The 18,491-nt window shown below is 34.2% G+C and overlaps 2 protein-coding genes across 4 annotated transcripts; one reads left to right on the forward strand and one right to left on the reverse strand.

The window, feature by feature from the left end:
- Nucleotides 1-231: 231 nt before the first annotated feature.
- On the forward strand, nt 232-6,048 carry LOC106142491 (uncharacterized). 3 transcript variants are annotated; one of them, XM_013344268.2, is made up of 6 exons: nt 232-320; nt 987-1,276; nt 1,652-1,835; nt 2,273-2,463; nt 3,333-3,542; nt 4,134-6,048. In XM_013344268.2, the coding sequence occupies exons 2-6, from the start codon at nt 1,145-1,147 to the stop codon at nt 4,848-4,850; spliced, it is 1,434 nt and encodes a 477-aa protein (XP_013199722.1). In that variant the 5' UTR covers nt 232-320; nt 987-1,144; the 3' UTR covers nt 4,851-6,048. The 3 variants fall into 3 exon arrangements, with proteins under 3 accessions (XP_013199722.1, XP_013199720.1, XP_013199721.1); XM_013344266.2 differs by having other exon boundaries at nt 257-659; XM_013344267.2 differs by having other exon boundaries at nt 257-452.
- LOC106142493 (glutaminyl-peptide cyclotransferase-like) lies at nt 5,549-18,164 on the reverse strand. Its single transcript, XM_013344269.2, has 5 exons — nt 17,892-18,164; nt 16,994-17,324; nt 14,676-14,908; nt 10,963-11,188; nt 5,549-7,227 (listed from the first exon to the last, which is right to left on the reverse strand). The coding sequence occupies exons 1-5, from the start codon at nt 17,970-17,972 to the stop codon at nt 7,076-7,078; spliced, it is 1,023 nt and encodes a 340-aa protein (XP_013199723.1). The 5' UTR covers nt 17,973-18,164; the 3' UTR covers nt 5,549-7,075.
- Between the last annotated feature and the right edge of the window lie 327 nt (nt 18,165-18,491).

Raw genomic sequence — 18,491 nt, forward strand, 5'->3', positions numbered from 1 at the left:
TCAAAAGGATGCAAATATTCTACAGATTAAAATGCTCATATTGAATCAAGGAATTAAATACATACGTACCGCTTTTTTATTGTGTAAAAACTTCTTGACAATTATCTATGCACACAGAAAGTGTGATCTTCGCTTCAATTAAAAAAATATTAAAACTCACGTCAATGACACAATGCAAGTATTATCAAAACTATAATCCGGTAAAATTAAAAAGCTTCTAAACATGAACGCTTTCCAGTGAAACAACGAAATTTTAGTTTAATCGTTAATCTAAATTTGTCCATCTTCATTCGTGTCGTGAGGAACTTGTTTGTTGTTTTGTACGTACTTTGAAAACAATTGGTACCTAAAACACAGGATTATTACTAATCATCATGCGAAACGATCCAAAGTAGTACAGCTACAGTGCCAAGAGTTGCGCTTTACCACCAATCTTCTCGTGTTGTTTTTGTGTTCGTATTAACCAAATAATTTACTTCAATGTTTTGGGATCATGTTTATCGCAACAGACACATCCTGCAAGAATTTGAGGACATAGAAGTTCACAAAACTAGTGTTTCTGTGTTTGTAGCGCTATTTTATTTAGAAATGCTGTATATTCTCATCATGACTCTGTCCATTCTCAATAGGTTAAATCAGAACTTTACTTCGTAAATCTCGTAAGTAGAATTTGCACTACTCCTCACATCAACCTCCATTCTTTAATTCAACTACTTCCCAGCAATCCAGGTAGAATCACAAAATTAATTAGGTATATAATGCACATAGATCATTTCATTACTCAAAAATAATTTGCACAAAACTATTATGTTCTCTACTACTACTAACTTGCCTTTCATATTAGATAAAAGCCTGAAGAAATTATTTTATTACACGATTTTGATGAAAAAGTATACAATATTGAACCTTGGGTCATTTTTAATCAAAAGTGATCCAATGGTTTAGCTGTGTTATAGACTTCTTTTTAACAGACAAAATTTTTACAGGCCTGCAGGGTTATAGAAACTAAGAATTACTTTGTAAAAGATTTTGGAAGAAGTCTTAAGTCATTACTATTAGGAGGAATTAAAGGAGAAAAGTTACATACTTACTTGCTAAATTGAGAACTACCAGTTCTTAATTTAATCAATAATTATCTTCGGATATGGCTGTAGAAATCTGTGCTGCAAGGAGGTTTTATTTATCAAAAGAAAAAAATATAGCTGTGGATATGCAGGAAGAGATCCCACCTTACGTCATTGATGGTGTCAGATTTCTCTACAAACAATTTATCAAGGTATAAAAACTAATTTATTTGTAATAGTAAAACTCTTAAAACACTTATTTCTGATGGCAGAGCAGCATAAGCCTGTGTGGCACTGTGCCACAGCGGTAGTACCCTAGTCTGCTACAAAATAGGTCCTGGGTTTGAATTCCCTATAGGGAATAAGAAATAAACTTTTTCTGATTGGCCTGGATCTTGAATGTTTATCTAATAAGTATTTATTATTGAGTTTAGTATCTTGTGACACAAGTGTTGAACTTACTTTGAGGCTAATTCAATATTTGTAATCTGTCCCGTATTTAAGTCTTTATTAGGTACATATGGATAATTGCAAATTCGTATATTTTTTTACCATACTATACATAATACTTTGACTTATTCTATCAGGTTAAACCTGGCGTGGTTATCAATGACCCCCCGGACTATGGCCAAGAAACTCAAGTGACGTTGTTCCTGAAAGCAATATATAAAGGGTTGGACCTTCACCTCAAAAATGTCCTGATTCTCTGTAGGCCCGATGAAGTATCAGTGTGGGAGGAATGCTTGGCAAAGTGGTTGCCAAATTTTGATGGTAAGCATTGAGTTAAAAATCCCCTTAGCTTCAATCAGTTCTATACAAATATCTCAGACGACAGCTACGGCTGTTTCCCTTACGGGGTAGAGAGAGCCATCAAACTTGAAAAGACTGAAAGGATCAGCTGTATGGCTTTATGATGGAATTGAGATTTAAATAGTTACAGATCGCTAGCCTATCGCCTACGAGAGGAGTCCCAAGTTTATGAGCCTTCGCTTTAGACGCCTTTACAACATCCATGGAAATTAGTGGATCTTAATGTTGATGATCGATGATGATTGATGATGTGATCTTTTCAATATGTCTGTTTGCTAGTGATGAAAAAACTATTGAATCCATTTTTTTGGCTTTAAATCTTTATAAATTTGAACTTATTATTAAAATAATAAGTTCAAATAAAGCCAAAAATAGATGTTTTTAATATCTGTTTCCAGAACTAGTGGCCGTCGGCTGGCCCAAGCCATGTTCTACCAAGTCGATCTTCGTCACGACTACGGACAGACTAGAGAGCTACTGCCGCCGGGACTGGGGCATCGCCGTAGTGGCCGACGACTCCTTTCTGGAGTACAAACTGCCACCCTTCAAAATACATTATAAAATCTACATATATCTCCACGATTTGCATGTGAGTGATTTGAATTATAAGGCTAGTATAAACTTGGACATCTCCTTTTAGGCGGTGGGCTAGCAACTTGTTACTATTTGAATCTCATACATACTTATAGTCACGTCTATAACTCTTGTGGGGTAGACATATAATAATAAAAATTTTTAAGTGCTTAGAAACATTGACGAAAAAGTGAGTATATAACTCTTTAAATTTTGCATACAAAAAAAGTTCTTGTGAACTTAAGGTATGCTTATGCTGATAACTAAGCCCGGGCATAATAAAAAATAGGGCATAAAAATATCAGGAAATGTCCCAAAAAAAGTGCGCACCCATTCCGGCACTGACCATTTTCCTCAAAATCAAAGAGAGAAGGAAGATAATGACATGAGAACATGTGGAAACAGAAATGTCGGCAAGCAGGTCCTGGGCCCAGATGAAATCCTGATCAAAGTGAGAAGACTTATCCCATTTAAAATAGTAAATTCGAAAGTAAGTTTGTTTTTAACCTGTTCACGCGTTTTCTACTGAACCAATTTTCATAAAATTCCCCGTGTATATAATTAAGTGGTTCGAATCTGTGACTGTCTGCGCATCACACATTTTAACCGGGAACCTTGATTGATGTGATGATACATACATACATATATAAAATCACGCCTCTTTCCCGGAGGGGTAGGCAGAGACTACCTCTTTCCACTTGCCACGATCTCTGCATACTTCCTTCGCTTCATCCACATTCATAACTCTCTTCATGCAACCTCGGCGGTTTCGGGTACTTTTGACCTGACCCTTTATCAGGACGTCCTTAATTTGATCTAGATACGTTCGTCTAGGTCTTCCCACTCCGACCTTTCCCTATGTGATGATAACTTGATTTATTTCAGGTGAATCTACAAAAATTCTCACTGATACATAAATGGATCTATCCAGATATAAAATTATGTTTAGACCAATTCAGACCAAAAAATCAGAAAATTAATGAAATAGTTGAGAAACGAACACTATTTGATGCGTTCGTTCAAAACATTCGTACTAAAAGTGTCAGTTGGAAACTAAAAAAGATTGCATATGCTCCCTCAGAAGAAACAATTATGGTATGTGTATTTTAATCTATATCGGAAATGTATTGTATTCCTGGTGTTCTACGAACTCTCGTTACTTGAAAAACTACAACTACTACAATGACAACTGTCAGTCCCTGTTTTCTTTAAATGTTTTCTCCACCGTAGCATGCATCCAAATAATGTAGGTATGTGACTTAGATAAGAGGGGTGCAAATGCCATCTCATTATATTTTTCTTCCGATACAGCTTCGATGAAACATGTCTTATCAATTCAAAATTTTTACTCATTATTATATCTTTTGGTTTCACAACATTGGTTGATGTGAAATAAATTACTTAAAACTAAGTTTACTGCCGCTTCCAAAGCGTCAGTGCGAAAGAAGCGGTAACAAACTGCACTGCAGCATTTAACGTCAACTTCACAACTATCCAAGCTTAGAATAGAAATGTGGATGAGAGAATACATATCATATCATTCGTAATATAAATACAAGGTTCGTTAAAACGCCCTCAGGAATCGCAAACACATTGAATTCCATTTCACGAAAATATATTTTCGTGAAAAGAGTTTCTTTTTTTCGTTCGTTTCGAGTTTTCATAAAACGTTTGCTCAATTTACAGGAACACAAAGGAACAACTAGGAAGAATAAAGACGCCACCGGGACCAAAATCAAACGCACAAAGAGAAAAGTGGAAGATGACAATACAAACAAGACTAAAAAGAAAGTTGTAGTCATCAATTTTGAAGATACGAATTCTAAATTAGATTTAAGTAATGTTAATAATGGCGAAGACCAAAATTTGGACGTCGAAACTTTTATAAGAGAACAAGAACCTGTGAAATTGGAAGATTTAGATTTTATACCAGATGATTTTCAGGATATATGTGAAAAAATGGACGCCACTGAGGAAACAACTGGTATAGACGAATCAGACGATGAAAATACGAATGATATGAAATTAATTTATTCTGATAACTTGTTTAATACAGAAGATGGTGTGTATTCGCTTGAAACACTGCCAGATAATGGTTTAGAAGGTGAAGTTTTAGAGTTTAAAGAAAATGGAAGAAATTTAAATACTGTTGTTGAAACGAGCACTGAAATGGAAAAAGCAGACTGTGATGACAAATCTCTGAAAGCGGAAAGTGAATTGAAAACCGATAAATTAGAGTTAGAAAAAGCTGAAATTAAAAAAGAATTAGAGCCCAGTGATGGGGTTAAGGAGGATGTTAAAGAAATTGAAAAGGTTGAAATAAAACCTGATGATTTAGATTCCAAATGGGAGGAGATGGCTTTAAAGAAATTTAAAGGATCTTTATTAGATAGGATATTTTAGAATATGTGGTGATAGATACTAATTGATAAGAATAGTTGATGCTTTGGCATTTTGGGAAAATTTTACCTTTGCTTAAATAGTTAAGCAAAGGTATTTTACCAATTTGTACTATCAATAGAAACAATGTTCTCGCCGATTTTGTACCTCGATTGTGATATGAAAACGACGAAAAAGTTTAGTATCATGTCCATAAGAGCCAAGCACTTCTCAGTGGTTGCAAATTGAACGTTAATTTTTCACATACATTTTGTATTCGCCCGAAGAACTTTTTTCCGCTTTCTTTCATTTTAAAGGGCTGGTTACCCTTTTTTATTTTTGAGTATTTATTAATTTTATTTAAACTTTATTAAAGTCCGTAAATGCATTGATGTATGTATGTATGTATGATAATATATCGTGCAACCCTTGCCTGAGCTAATGATAATTCGATAAATCCTATAGTTTTTTCAGGAAAGGAAGTTTTTGGCAGGAAATTCTAAAGCCTTTTACTTTCAGTATCAGACATATAAGAATATAATCGCAACATTTTAGTTATATTTAATATATCAGATCAATAATGCAACTTTATAGGAATGTATTTGATTGGTTAAAAGACACTAACGAAGTCGAAACCAACCAATTACATCGCTTTATTATATGACATCGTATCCCGATTCGTCAATATTGGATTTTGTTAAATAATAAATAAAACATTATAAGACTGTTACATGTCATCAATTTATTTTCATTTCATACATTTTTGTATAATTTGTAAAATAATAAAATATTTGTATAAATAAAAAGAACGGAATGCAAGTTAACCTGTATTTGGAGCAGAAAAAATTAAAATTATTTTATCCCGTCGTTGTGAAGTCGATAAAATCGATTACTTAAAGATATATGTCCATCATAAATAGTAATTTTATTTATATAGAAACTATGTGACCACAGGTATTGGGGGTCAAATCATCAAAAATGAATGTGCCAATATTCTTTATATAAATTTAAACACTAAATGTTAAAAAAAACAAGGAAACAATTGACCCCCCCTGGCCTCTCACGGATGTGATATCACAGATCTAACCCTTCATGATAAATACTTGTAAAATATGATTTTCATTAAAAAAAATAAAGCATCAAACATTTAAAAACTTATTTTTTAATTCACAAAATTATATTTTGTTTAAGTTGTATAAAGTAAGTACTCTTATTATGTGGTTTTTTTAATTAAAATCTTATAACAAAGTTTGTATATTATTTACAATACCTAATATATTACATAACATACATAATATAATATCAGAAAATACAATCTATGTGGAATATTCCATTCACACAACCGTATAAGGAACAAATCATGTTTTAAATAAGTGATCATTAATTATCAACTTCAAAGTACTTTAAAAACCCAATCTTATATATATATTTATATATACATAATTGTCTATTATTCTGTTTTCTTTCATAATACCTCAAACGTTTTAACAAGACAGAAGATTGAATTTTAATAAGATTATATTAGGCCAGAAATAACTACATAGCTATAGTTTATTTACATTGATCGTTGTAAATAATACACAGCACAAAATAACTTAAAACTAGTTATTGTAAAAATTATGCAATTTCTAACGAAAGCACCGAAGTGTTTGTAGTGATAGGCCCAGCTTCTTGAAACTTTTTACGTAGACATAATCCATTAGTTAAGATATTGAAGGAAAACAATCTCGAACACGCCTTTTGTTAAAAAAAAATAGGTAAGAAAGATCATAAATAACAAAGGGCCTTATTAATTATTTTACATTAGGTATTTACCATTCATTACTTGTTTCAAAATTTATTTTTCAACAGAAAGATTAAAAAAGAGGTTTTCCACAAGATTTTCATTTAGATATGTACGTAGCTTAACTAATGGAATATATATGTATGCTAGCAACAGTTCATACATACATATAGGTATCAATAAATAAATAACTCACATTTCAATTGCACGTTGACATTAATCATTGTTTAGGTAATTTACCTCATTATTAGAACTCCATGTTTTTCTAATTGGTGCACAGAAAAAGACTGTCTTTGTCTTCTTATTCATAAGATTTAAAATAAATGACATTGAGATAGAGTATTTTGTAAGGTCATTGAGAGAATCATATTCTTTTACAATTTTTTTTTTGTTTTGACTTATTTTTTCATATCTTTTTTTCATAGCTTCACCGAACTACCAGTATCGCTTCGAGCCTCCACCGGCGCTAGGGCTTCGCGTTCAGATACTCCGCGACGAATATTCGCATGATCTTGTTCAAATTCTCGATCGTGTTGAAATCCAACGCGGATCGGTTGTCGTGTTCCGTGTGCCAGACAGTCGGGAACGGTGTCGGGATCAGATGTAGTATGTCCACGTCTGAAAAAAAAAATGCAGTAACTTATAAATCTAATCAAATCGGCGTAAAAAAAAAATTGAGAAATTGCAGTAAATTCATCACACGTTTTCAACGTCATCCACAGAAAATTTTACTTTAAAAAGTAAGTGTAGTGTAATAGTACTGTTACGAAGCTGACCAATAACAGTAGGTACAGCCTTACAATAATGCAATCACTCGAATCGTGCCTATGCATACGTTGCTTAACACGCGTAAGCGATTACCGCTAGCCGCTATGCTATCTAGTCTAGTCTAGCTATATACCATTACTATCTATCATACGAAGCGTGGCGATGCCAACCAATCGCACGGCAATAATGACGATTTAATTTGTCACAGTGAAATTTACGGCACCCCGTAACAAATTGCACACATGTTTGCAATGCATGCAATTGTACACTTAAACACATTTATGAACAAATCTTTATTGATTACGGGGTAGACAGAGCCAAGAATCTTGAAAAGACTATGAAAAAAACCGTGTATCAATTACATGAACCTCATGAAAACCGAATGTAAGTGGCGGGTGTAAGTGCCGGGAACCACACGGCAATTTTGCATAATTCCCACTAAACTAAAGACCTGGATAAAAGCTAGTCTAAAATGAAATCAATACACACTCCAAACATAAACATACATATGACAACATCGATTTATATAATTGATACCGCTATGTCTCATTTGATTAGATTTAGTTGTAACAGCGCAAGGTCGTCTCGCTCGCTGAACGTATCACGTCGTTTAGAAAAGGTCCACATTGCACATTGGTAGAGTGACACAGTCTAGGGAAGTGGCGAGTAGACACGACAAAATTTGTTTAAGAGTTTAACAAAACATTTATTTTCAATCGATTTTAAATTTTAAACATAACGATTGAAGCTTTAAGCTTTTCGAGTCGGTAAGGTGCCCGGTTAAAATGCGTGACGCGCACAAAGGCACAGGTTCAAATCTCACCTCTGCCTTGAACGAATCACTATTTCCAAATTTATATACCTACATTAGTTTGAACTCTTACGGTGAGGGCAAACATCGTGAGAAAACCTGCGTATTCAGGCAACTGAAGGTCACACTTTCAGTTAACTATGGGTTAAGTTCCCTTACAAAGGTTGCGGAGGTCAAATAGGTCGTTACGTGTAGAAACCCGACTCACCCAAAGGCGAACCCCGGGCTCCTCTTCAGAATGGTCCGGCATTAAAGTAAATAAATAGTACGAAATGCCATTGTACTAAATTTCTCATAAGTCTAAGTTCTTGTCGTATTTTTTCATGATGTACTTACATAAATATATAAATAAATAATAAAACCGTTTCATGATTTATTCAAAAGAGAAATTTCGGAAACTCTTTCAGTCCTATTCACAACTTTATTTAAAAAAAAATACAGTTTAAATTCTGATTAATGTTGCATCTCTTTCAGTCTTTATTTAAAAAAAAATCAGTTTCTGTATGTTTCATGTGGCAAAGGTACAATGCTTAATCAATGTGAACTTCAAGTATGTTGACGTAAGACCTTTCACGAGAATTAGCATAATTCTTGCTAACTAAACGATTCACCCGATATTTAGTATTTCTGATATGGTTCATCTATTATTCATTGATAAATATTAAACAGGAGATAAGACATGTATCAATAATTTTTAGATTAGATATGTAGGCTCATTTATAAACTAACTTGTGACCGCGTATTATTCATTTCTTTAAATAACCTTGTGATTTATTTTTGTCGAAAACATACAGCTTTTACGAAGTCAACTTAATTTATTTGTGTTCTTCAGATTCTTTAAACAAAATCTTAAAAAAATATAATCACACATTCTACTGTGATATCCTACTAAATTTATAAATGCGAAAGTTTGTGAGTGTGTCAGGATGTCACATGTATGGATGTTTGATTACTCTATCACGCAAAAACTACTTAACCGATTACGATTAAATTTGGTATGTAGGTAGCTGAAGACCCAGAATAACATATAATTTTTATCCCGGAGTTCTCGCGGTATTCATTCCACGCGGACGAAGTCGCGGGCGGCCTCTAGTTGTTTATATTTTGTTTGACATTGACGTGGATACTAAATTACTCAATATTTTTTCATAGAGTACACCGTACACCACAAAAGCATAACAGTCCTTTGACGCGGTCGGTAAAAGGAACAAAATTAAACGGGTTCCGCGTTTGCTCCACTTGACCTTTGAAAGAGGGCGGTAAATGTAATTTCTTTGAAAACAACCTCTACGGGTCATGAATAGATAATGCAATAACTCCACGCTTTTACACACAAAATATGATTTATCCTTTTATGGACTACAGTAACGATTTTCCTGGTAGGTACGTCACAGTATGTGTCAGTACCTACGTACCTGGTAGTAGATATAATTAGATTTAAGTTATGCGACGTCAATAATGTGAATAGGTCAGGTCACGTATTTTCAAAATTGGATACAAGGTATTACTAATTCAATAATACTATCATTAAGCCAAATAGCTGTAAACGTAGCCGATCAGTCTTTTCAAGCTGTTGGCTCTGTCTACCCCGAAAGAGATATAGACGTGATTACATGTATGTACATATGTGTTGTACTTCATACTAACGTTCTTAAGGGAAAAGCATTTGTTCTGGGATGTCTCTTACGTTCTGGGAATTCAAAGAATATGAGATAAATCAGGTTAATCTAGCCTCAGAGTTGGTTCAAAAGAGTTAAAGTATACAAATCCAACGATGCTTTATTCTATCATTAAGCTTAACAGTTGAAAGTGGCTTGTCAGCTTTCAAGACCGCTGGCTCTGTCTACCCAGCAAGGGATGTAGACGTTATCATGTGAATGAATGATGCTATATTATATACATACATAATAAACATCCAAGTTGTGGGCAAATCGGTAAAAAGTGTTGTCACCGTGCTTTGATCGGAAAATATTTTAAATACCTACTTGAATTTGTGTGAAAAGAGAACCGCCTCTAATCGATATCCTCCTTTTTTGAAGTAAGTAGATTAAATTTCTTAAACCCTCTCCTAAGTGTAACAAACACTGTCTTAGAAACTGCATCAAAATCGGTTCAGCGAAACGCGGGATCATCGAGGACAAACCCACATACATAGAAGTCAAACTGAGAACCACCTTTTTTTAAGGCGGTTAAAATCATTCATTTGCATCTTTATTGTTACTTTCAAGATTTTAAGACTATTCACCGCGGCACGATACCGTATCTTATAAATTCTTATCGTGTACAAGATTGGAAGTTTCCGTATTATTTATGCACGGGCTTTTCCGACATTTAAATAAGCCGTCTGACAACTATACTTCCCCGGATTGATCTGTGTATAGTATAGTAACCATTACACAACCAAATCACAGAAATAATACGTTAATTAAGTGCTTTTTCCTGCGGGGTTACCAACTCAAAAAAAAAAGAAGTTTCAGACATCCACAGCTACAACTAATCTTAAAAATAATCACTCTTTAACCTCTCAACCTGAGTTCCCGGATCGACATGGAAAATACGTTACTAATAGGCAAAGGGTCAGGTCAAGAGTACCCGAAATCGCCGAGCTTGCATGTGAGAGAGTTATAAATGTGGATAAAGCGAAGGATGTATGCAGATATCGTGGCAAGTGGAAAGATGTAGTATCTGCCTACCCTCCGGAAAAAAGGCATGATTTTATGTACCTATATATGTTACTAAAAGGCAAATTGTAAATAAAAAAAAACAACACTCACTTCTCTTCCAGAACGGTATGTGATCGTCTTCTATAAACGCACCGGAGCTTCTCAATCTGAAGTAGGTCTGTTCCGCTTTGCCCTTAGAATAGCCCTGCATAAGGCCCAATTCGGCCAGTCTCTGCTCAGCGGCTGCCAGCCTCACGTACCACTTCTCAGTCGATTTGAAGTAGCTGTAGAACACTGGGTCCGGTGCACCCAGGAGGTCTAGGAGTACCAACATATCCTGGAACAAGGGCACATTTGAAACTCCTACAATAAAAGTTATTTATGTACCACTTCTTAAGGGAGTTGAATATAATATACATACAATAATCACGTCTTATCACTTTTAATGGTTTCTAGTCTGGCTTTGCCTAGAGCTAACAATGTCTAAAATACCACCTCCAGCTGTATGGCTTAATGATGGAATTGAGATTCAAATAGTGACAGGTTACTAGCCCATCGCCTAAAAAAAGGAATCCAAGTTTATAAGCCTATCTCTTAGTCGCCTTATACGACATCCATCCAAAAGAAATGGAGTAGTCCTAAGTTTTTAAGCTTTTCCCTTGATTGGTTTTAACAATTTGCACGGGAAGAGTGGCACAAACTATTTTTATTTTTTTGCAAAGAGAACAACATAGAACCTTGCACAAAATGAATGTGCCTATTCCCTTACCTGCCTATTAAGACTATAAGTCTTGGGGATCACCCGGAACTTTGAAAATACACAGAAAAAATCTTTTCATATATCACTCCTCAAAGGAGTTGAGTAGGTTTAAAAAAATTGGGTCCAATAGGTCACCCAGAAGGTCTAATAGAACTAACGTATCCTGAAAAAGTCGCAAAACCAAGGTCAGATAAACTTGACCTTTGCACCTTTATGCCCATTTCTTGTCGATATTTGCGACGACATTATTTACTATAGTGTACAAAGTGAAAGGCAAATCTGAACTATGTAATAAAAACCTTGCGCCGTGACAAAAGGGAGATTTTCTGTCTTTGTTATATTACTCGTATAAGAGACAGGTGCTGTTTTGGTAACAATATTAAGGAAAGCCGAGTCAGAATTCAATTTCTTCATTTCAATATTGTATACAAGATATCTCGTATCAAGATTAAATATTGCTTAAATATATATTTGCTTTCAAAGCGCAAGTGTAAAAGAAGCGGCGGACCGTGGAAAAATCTAAACTGAAAAAATATTTAACGACCACAAATTAAAACGATCTGAAATCTAAACTGTGGACGAATTACATTCATTCATCATGTCTAATGAAAAACTCCTTTCCTTGAAAATTTCCAAAATCCTTTTTTAGCGCGCGTCACCTGGTTACAATCTACCCTTTTGCCAAATCATATATGTATTTGGTGCTCAGTAGTTTTTGAGATTATGACCAAAAGGTACACCAGGCTCTTAGACTACTATTTCAGTGCTATTACTAAAACGCCCACGGGTTTCCACTTTCGGCCTCTTGTAAAACAGTGGGCGGGCCATCCGAGACCAGGGGAAAATAGAAAAGATGCGAAATAAAATATACCTGCTCACATTGCAGGAAAGTAATAACGCCCACGTTCTCTTGTTTGTGGAAGGCTACTATAATATAGAAGTGGCCGAGTCATTTTATTTTTTGTCCAGAATTTTATTGATCACGTAAAAAAATATTCAACCAATAATTTTTTTTGGACAACGGCAATTTTTCGTTTACAGTTTTACACCAAACTGATTCCCCGATGCCAAAACGGTTAGATACCAAATAGAGAATTGATCGAAAAAATTAACGTACATATATTAAATTATTTCGAGACTATCAAATTTTTCGTGTAAATAGGATTCATTCATTATAGATCAAAACATGATAAAACCTCACAATAATTACATTAAAAATATAAATTTTTTATCTTTCGACATTACGAAACCTCGAATTTTCATTTAAAAAGTAAACTACGAATTTCTGATAACTCAAAACATGATAAAACCTCACAATAATTACATTAAAAAAACATAAATTTTTAATCTTTCGACATTACGAAACCTCGAATTTTCATTTAAAAAGTAAACAACGAATTTCTTATAACTCAAAAGATGATAAAACCTCACAATAATTACATTAAAAACATAAATTTTTAATCTTTCGACATTACGAAATTTTCATTTAAAAAGTAAACTACGAATTTCTGATAACTCAAAACATGATAAAACCTCACAATAATTACATTAAAAAACCGAGAATTTTCATTTGAAAACTAAATAACAAATTTCTTATAGCTAAAGATGATAAACCCTCACAATAATTACTATTCAGTGGACACCATTAGGGACGCCCACGCGTCCGCCCCGTAAAATAAAGGCCGTGGGCGGTGCAAATTAATTGTATTGCACTCCTACGGGAACGCGGGATAGCAACCACAAATAGACGAGACTTGTATTACTGAGCCTACTCGTTTATTTTTGATATAATAGTTTTTATTTTCTGCTCAGACGATACAAATTTGTATTTTTATTTTTTCATGCAGAGATAAAGAAATATCAAGTCTTTTTAGGGGATGTCAGAGTAAATAGTTACAAGACAAGATACCTGTTGTGTTGTGATTCGAAGTGTGCAAATTAATTATATTTAACTCCTACGAGAATACGGTGTATATAACAACCAGAAATATACGGGAATTTTATTACAGTACCTACTCAATTTTGATATAATATATGTATGTAATGTATATAGTTTGTATTTTTTTAACACTTATCTCTCACCTCTTTATTTATGTTAGTATAGATATAAGATATATAAGAATTTCCAGGCACGCCAGAATACATAAGTACCTATCGACTTCATCCCTCACAGGTTGGACAGAGCCAACAGTCACAATACTCGAGATTGAGAAGTAGTAACAGGATGTTAGACCATATATATGTTTATGTAAATACCATATTAATGCCATTTTCTCGGGGGATAACCCAAAGAACTTACATGTTATATTTCAATTAAAATTACAAGGCGGTGAGTAAGTAACATATTAAAATAAATATTTATATATTGGAAACTGTATTGTCCCGACACCGTCATTTTGTTTCGACGAATTATAGTATACAAACTATTTGTGTATAGTACCTATAGAGCAGGAGACCTAAGTATAAATTATTCAATACAAACAGGTTTTTTGGTCATCACTGGACGGTTACACGTGTGTTTAATAGCAATAAGCATCAGACAAAAGCTTTACCGTCCAGCAAAACACTGACCAGTATGGCGGTATGATGATTCATTATTGTAGGTAAGTATAGGTACCTATATTAATAACAGAGGAAAACCTCTCCAGAAATAAATCTTATATATAAAAATCTCTTGTGACAAGAGATTTTTATATGTATATTTATATATATATATTTATGTTAGTTCCCGTACTCCTCTGACACGGCTTGACCGATTCTGATGAAATTTTGTGAGCATATTGAGTAGATCTGAGAATCGGCCAACATCTATTTTTCATACCCCTTAGTGCTAAAGGCACAGTATGTTAGTTTTTCCAATTACCTCTGTCAATTGCCATCTCACTGGTTACTCCCTTTCTCCTCATACCATCCCTTACGCCGTCCATCCATCTCTTTTTCGGTATTCCTCTATTTCTTAAACCTTTCACTTCAATATTTAAGACTCTTTTAGTAATAGTTTATATGTTACAAGAACAATAGCTACAAAAGAAAACTTAATATTGCTTAAATATCACATTCTCACCATCCTGTGCAGATTATTGCCACCATCTTTGTACGGCGTAGTCTCCCACTTATCCGCAAGATGGCGCGCGCCGTAGATTGAGTCCTTAGGCCCCCACTGCAGGAAGGCTTCCTCTCCGTCGAAGAATAAGAACATAAGGCTGAGCCGCTCCCTTTTCAGCTTATCGAGCTGTTTGGACATGACCTTCGCAAGGTTGATCATCATGGCGCATGGAACAGCGGAATCAGTGGCGCCTGTTGGTAAAAAGAAAGCGTTTAATAGCATTTTAAGAGCTAAGATTGAGACAGTTGCTTCAATTTGTCTCTTGTTATATCGGTAATAGTGATGGCATATGGTCGATAGTGTCTAATGTTGAGGTCGGATGTCGATAATGGAATATCGATATTACAGCATCATTAGTCGGCTGGTAAACAGGATTGAGACAGTTGCTTCAATTTGTCTCTTGTTATATAGGTAATAGGGATGTCATATGGTCGATAGTGTCTAAATTTGAGGTCGGATTTCGATAATGGAATATCGATATTACAGCATCATTAGTCGGCTGGTAAACAGGCTATATGCGGGTAGTTTGAAAAAGTGTGTCCTGTTATAACAGAAGGAAGTCAAAAGGCTCACCCTGGCTCCTCTCCAGAGAGGTGAGCATAGCAATCGTTTTAACCGTTAAAATACAACGTTAGGAGGAAGCATAATTGCAAAAAATAGTATCTCTATCGTAACCTAGTTAAAATCAATTTTTGTAAATTGGTTCAAACGATTTCCGTAGGATTCCATACTTATGTCAGTATAACCTTGTAAGCATTTTATTGTGTGGCTTTACATATACAGGAGTAATTTTCTATCTATTGCATAAACTCACTGGTCATTTATATTGTGTTGATTTTACAAAATCCTAAAAGCAATTTGACGAAATGGCGCCGTAATTTACGAAATAACGTTTTGATTAAAAGCCCCCGGGTTTCCTCAGGGCTATCCACTTGAAAGGACTGTTTGTGAATTTGTAATTATTATCACTCTTTGCGGCTAAATAGTATCTTAATTTCGTGGAGACTGTACCCGCGGGAAGCATACTAATTTGTTTAGTTGTTTGAAAAGACATTGTCATGCTTGAATTGGTTCCTATTTTGAGACTATACGATTTGACCTATTTTGAGAGAGTGCAGTTTGTTACCGCTTCTTCTGCACTGACGTCTTGTAAGCGGCAGTAAACTTAGTTTTAAGTAATTTATTTGACGTCAACCAATGTTGTTAAGCCATACATTTTGACAATTATTAAGCGATATGAAGTATCCTATAATAATGAATAAAAATTTTGAGTTTGAGTTGAGTTTGAGACATTACGGCGCAATATGTGTAGGTTCAGCTATATGGCTTTATCTATACTAATATTATAAAGCTGAAGAGTTTGTTTTGTTTGTTTGTTTGTTTGTTTGTTTAAACGCGCTAATCTCAGAATCTACTGAACCGATTTGAATAATTCTTTCACTGTTAGATAGTCTATTTATCGAGGAAGGCTATAGGCTACATTTTATCCCGGATTTCCTACGGGAAACGTCAATAATGCAGGTGAAAGTTGAATGAGTCGGCCATCTGCGAGCTTTCCACGCGAACGCTGCGCAAACCAACAAAGATATAGTAAAACAATGTACTAAAGATGTGAAGTACTCATTTTTTGCCACAAAAAAGTCCGCGAGAGCATATATCTATCTCTTAAGGTTTACTTACAATAACCACTTTTATGTTCATTTTTTAAGATTATTTTTTCATTATAAACATAAGTTATTTTGAAACCAATTTTCTTTAATTCAGTATTAATCCTTATCCAAATAAATATGTTTATTACTTTCGGCTTTTCATGTAGACTAAAATTGCCATTTACAGTATATAAATCAGACGAATAGGTTTTGAGATATAGTCGTTATAAGCAATTTGCAGCGAAACATTTAATACGGCGAACCAGCGTTCTTTCTAATACGCGTGACAGTGACAGGATGTTTGCATAAATAAATATGATGCCCAAAATAACTATTCCACGCGGACGAAGTCGCGGGCACAGCTAGTGTTGGAATAAAGATTCAATAAGTGACAAGTTGCTGGCCCATCACCTACAATAAGAATCTTAAGTTTATAAGCTTTCTCTTAGTCACCTTTTACAACATCCATGGGAACAATATGGAGTGTTCCTATTCTTTTTTTAATGGGAACAACTGGGCACTTATGCATTCATAATAAATAAAAATACATATGTATTAATACACATTTAGCACAAAATGTGCTTATATTATTATGTAGTAGAAACATGTAAAAAATAAATCACTCACCTACAAACACATGTTCTCTCGTATATTTGCTGTCGTAATGGCAAGCTAGTACTAAATATCTGTCTGCATTCGGGTTCAACTTTGCAATAATGTTTTTAAAGTTCAGTGTCCCAAATACAGGTGTCTTATCAGGGAAGACATTCTCAGTGACATCCCATCCTAAGTCCCGCATCTGTTTGATGATAAAGTTGCCAACTTTCTTGTGATTCGGAGTGCCGACAACCCTTGGGATGAGGATCTCGTCGAGCACAGCTTTGAAATGTGTCATGTCAGACAAATTTGCTAAAGCCTTCACATCCGCATCTGTTAATTCTTGAGCTTCATGGTAATTCTGTAAGAAAAATTGGTTAAGCCATAATTTATATACCCAGTACATTTGTTAAATTTATATGTATAATAGTTATCTATGTAGGTACAAACTTTATTTTTAGAGCAAAATTCTTTTTATATGTGTTATACAATAATAAATATTATATATGAGGCAAAATAGATATAGGTATATATACCTATACATATAATGTCAATAAATTAGAGTAAATTTATCTATTTATTCATATTTATATAATAAATTTACTTTGTATAGAGAATTTGACATAGCCCTGAAACTAACTATGTACTTATATAAAAGAGGTAACTATACCAGGAAGTTAACTTGGTGATTAAAGTACATACGCAGGGTACATATTACTTTTAAAACTTAGGACTTGATATAAAAAAAAACTTATCATAATTTATGCCAAAATAAACGAATAGCATTATGAAATAAGGTCCAAATTAAGGCGTCAAATATTGAAAAAATAGTATATACTAAAGAGGAGGTCAAGTTACAGTAAGGATACTTTCTCCAGCATGCAACCTTCGACTAAACATTTTATTACTATAAAATGTTAAATATTACCTTTTCCTGATAAAATTTTAAAGCACCATCACTGTTTACTGCTGAAATACACAAAACTAAAACAGCAATATACGTAAACATTTTCACTTTATTTTAAAATTCCGTTCTTTTTAGCTACTGTATTTTTCAACAGGGTTATTAAACTTATTTGGAACGTCCAAGTAGAACTTTGAAGCAAAGTTAAGTTGCTTTGAAATTATTTAACACGAAGTGTTAGCAAGACACCCTCACCTTTCTCTACTTTACACTGACTGAATAAAAATGCGACTGAATCTCCTGAATTTGGAATGAATGATATTGTAAGACAGTGTCAAGTCAAGTGTCAAACCATTGTTGGTGCGACGCTTTGACTTTGACAATCAATATTCCTTTTTTATTCCTAAAAGAAGCAGGTCCATGCCAGCAGACATACATACAATTACATCTTCACCCCTTACAGCACAGACAGAGCCTACAGTCTTAAAGGCTGAAAAGCCACGTTCTTCTGTATGGTTCTCCAAATGATTGAACTGATATTAAAATAGTGGCGGTGGCAGAGGCAATTCACTGAAATATTGCACCTACCTAAGTACTTAATTTTAATAAAAATAATACAAAAAC

The sequence above is a fragment of the Amyelois transitella genome, chromosome 12 (genome assembly GCF_032362555.1).
Source record: "Amyelois transitella isolate CPQ chromosome 12, ilAmyTran1.1, whole genome shotgun sequence".
NCBI classification, from domain to species: Eukaryota; Metazoa; Arthropoda; class Insecta; order Lepidoptera; family Pyralidae; genus Amyelois; species Amyelois transitella.

Excerpts from the sequence above, each read along its gene's own strand:
- LOC106142491 (XM_013344268.2), top strand. The coding sequence starts at position 1,145 with ATGGCTGTAGAAATCTGTGCTGCAAGGAGGTTTTATTTATCAAAAGAA. Across the intron at positions 1,836-2,272 it reads GTGGTTGCCAAATTTTGATG|AACTAGTGGCCGTCGGCTGG; the intron begins GTAAGCATTGAG and ends ATCTGTTTCCAG. Across the intron at positions 3,543-4,133 it reads CCTCAGAAGAAACAATTATG|GAACACAAAGGAACAACTAG; the intron begins GTATGTGTATTT and ends CTCAATTTACAG.
- LOC106142493 (XM_013344269.2), bottom strand. The coding sequence starts at position 17,972 with ATGTTTACGTATATTGCTGTTTTAGTTTTGTGTATTTCAGCAGTAAAC. Across the intron at positions 17,325-17,891 it reads TAAAATTTTATCAGGAAAAG|AATTACCATGAAGCTCAAGA; the intron begins GTAATATTTAAC and ends TTTTTCTTACAG. Across the intron at positions 14,909-16,993 it reads GAGAGAACATGTGTTTGTAG|GCGCCACTGATTCCGCTGTT; the intron begins GTGAGTGATTTA and ends TTTTACCAACAG.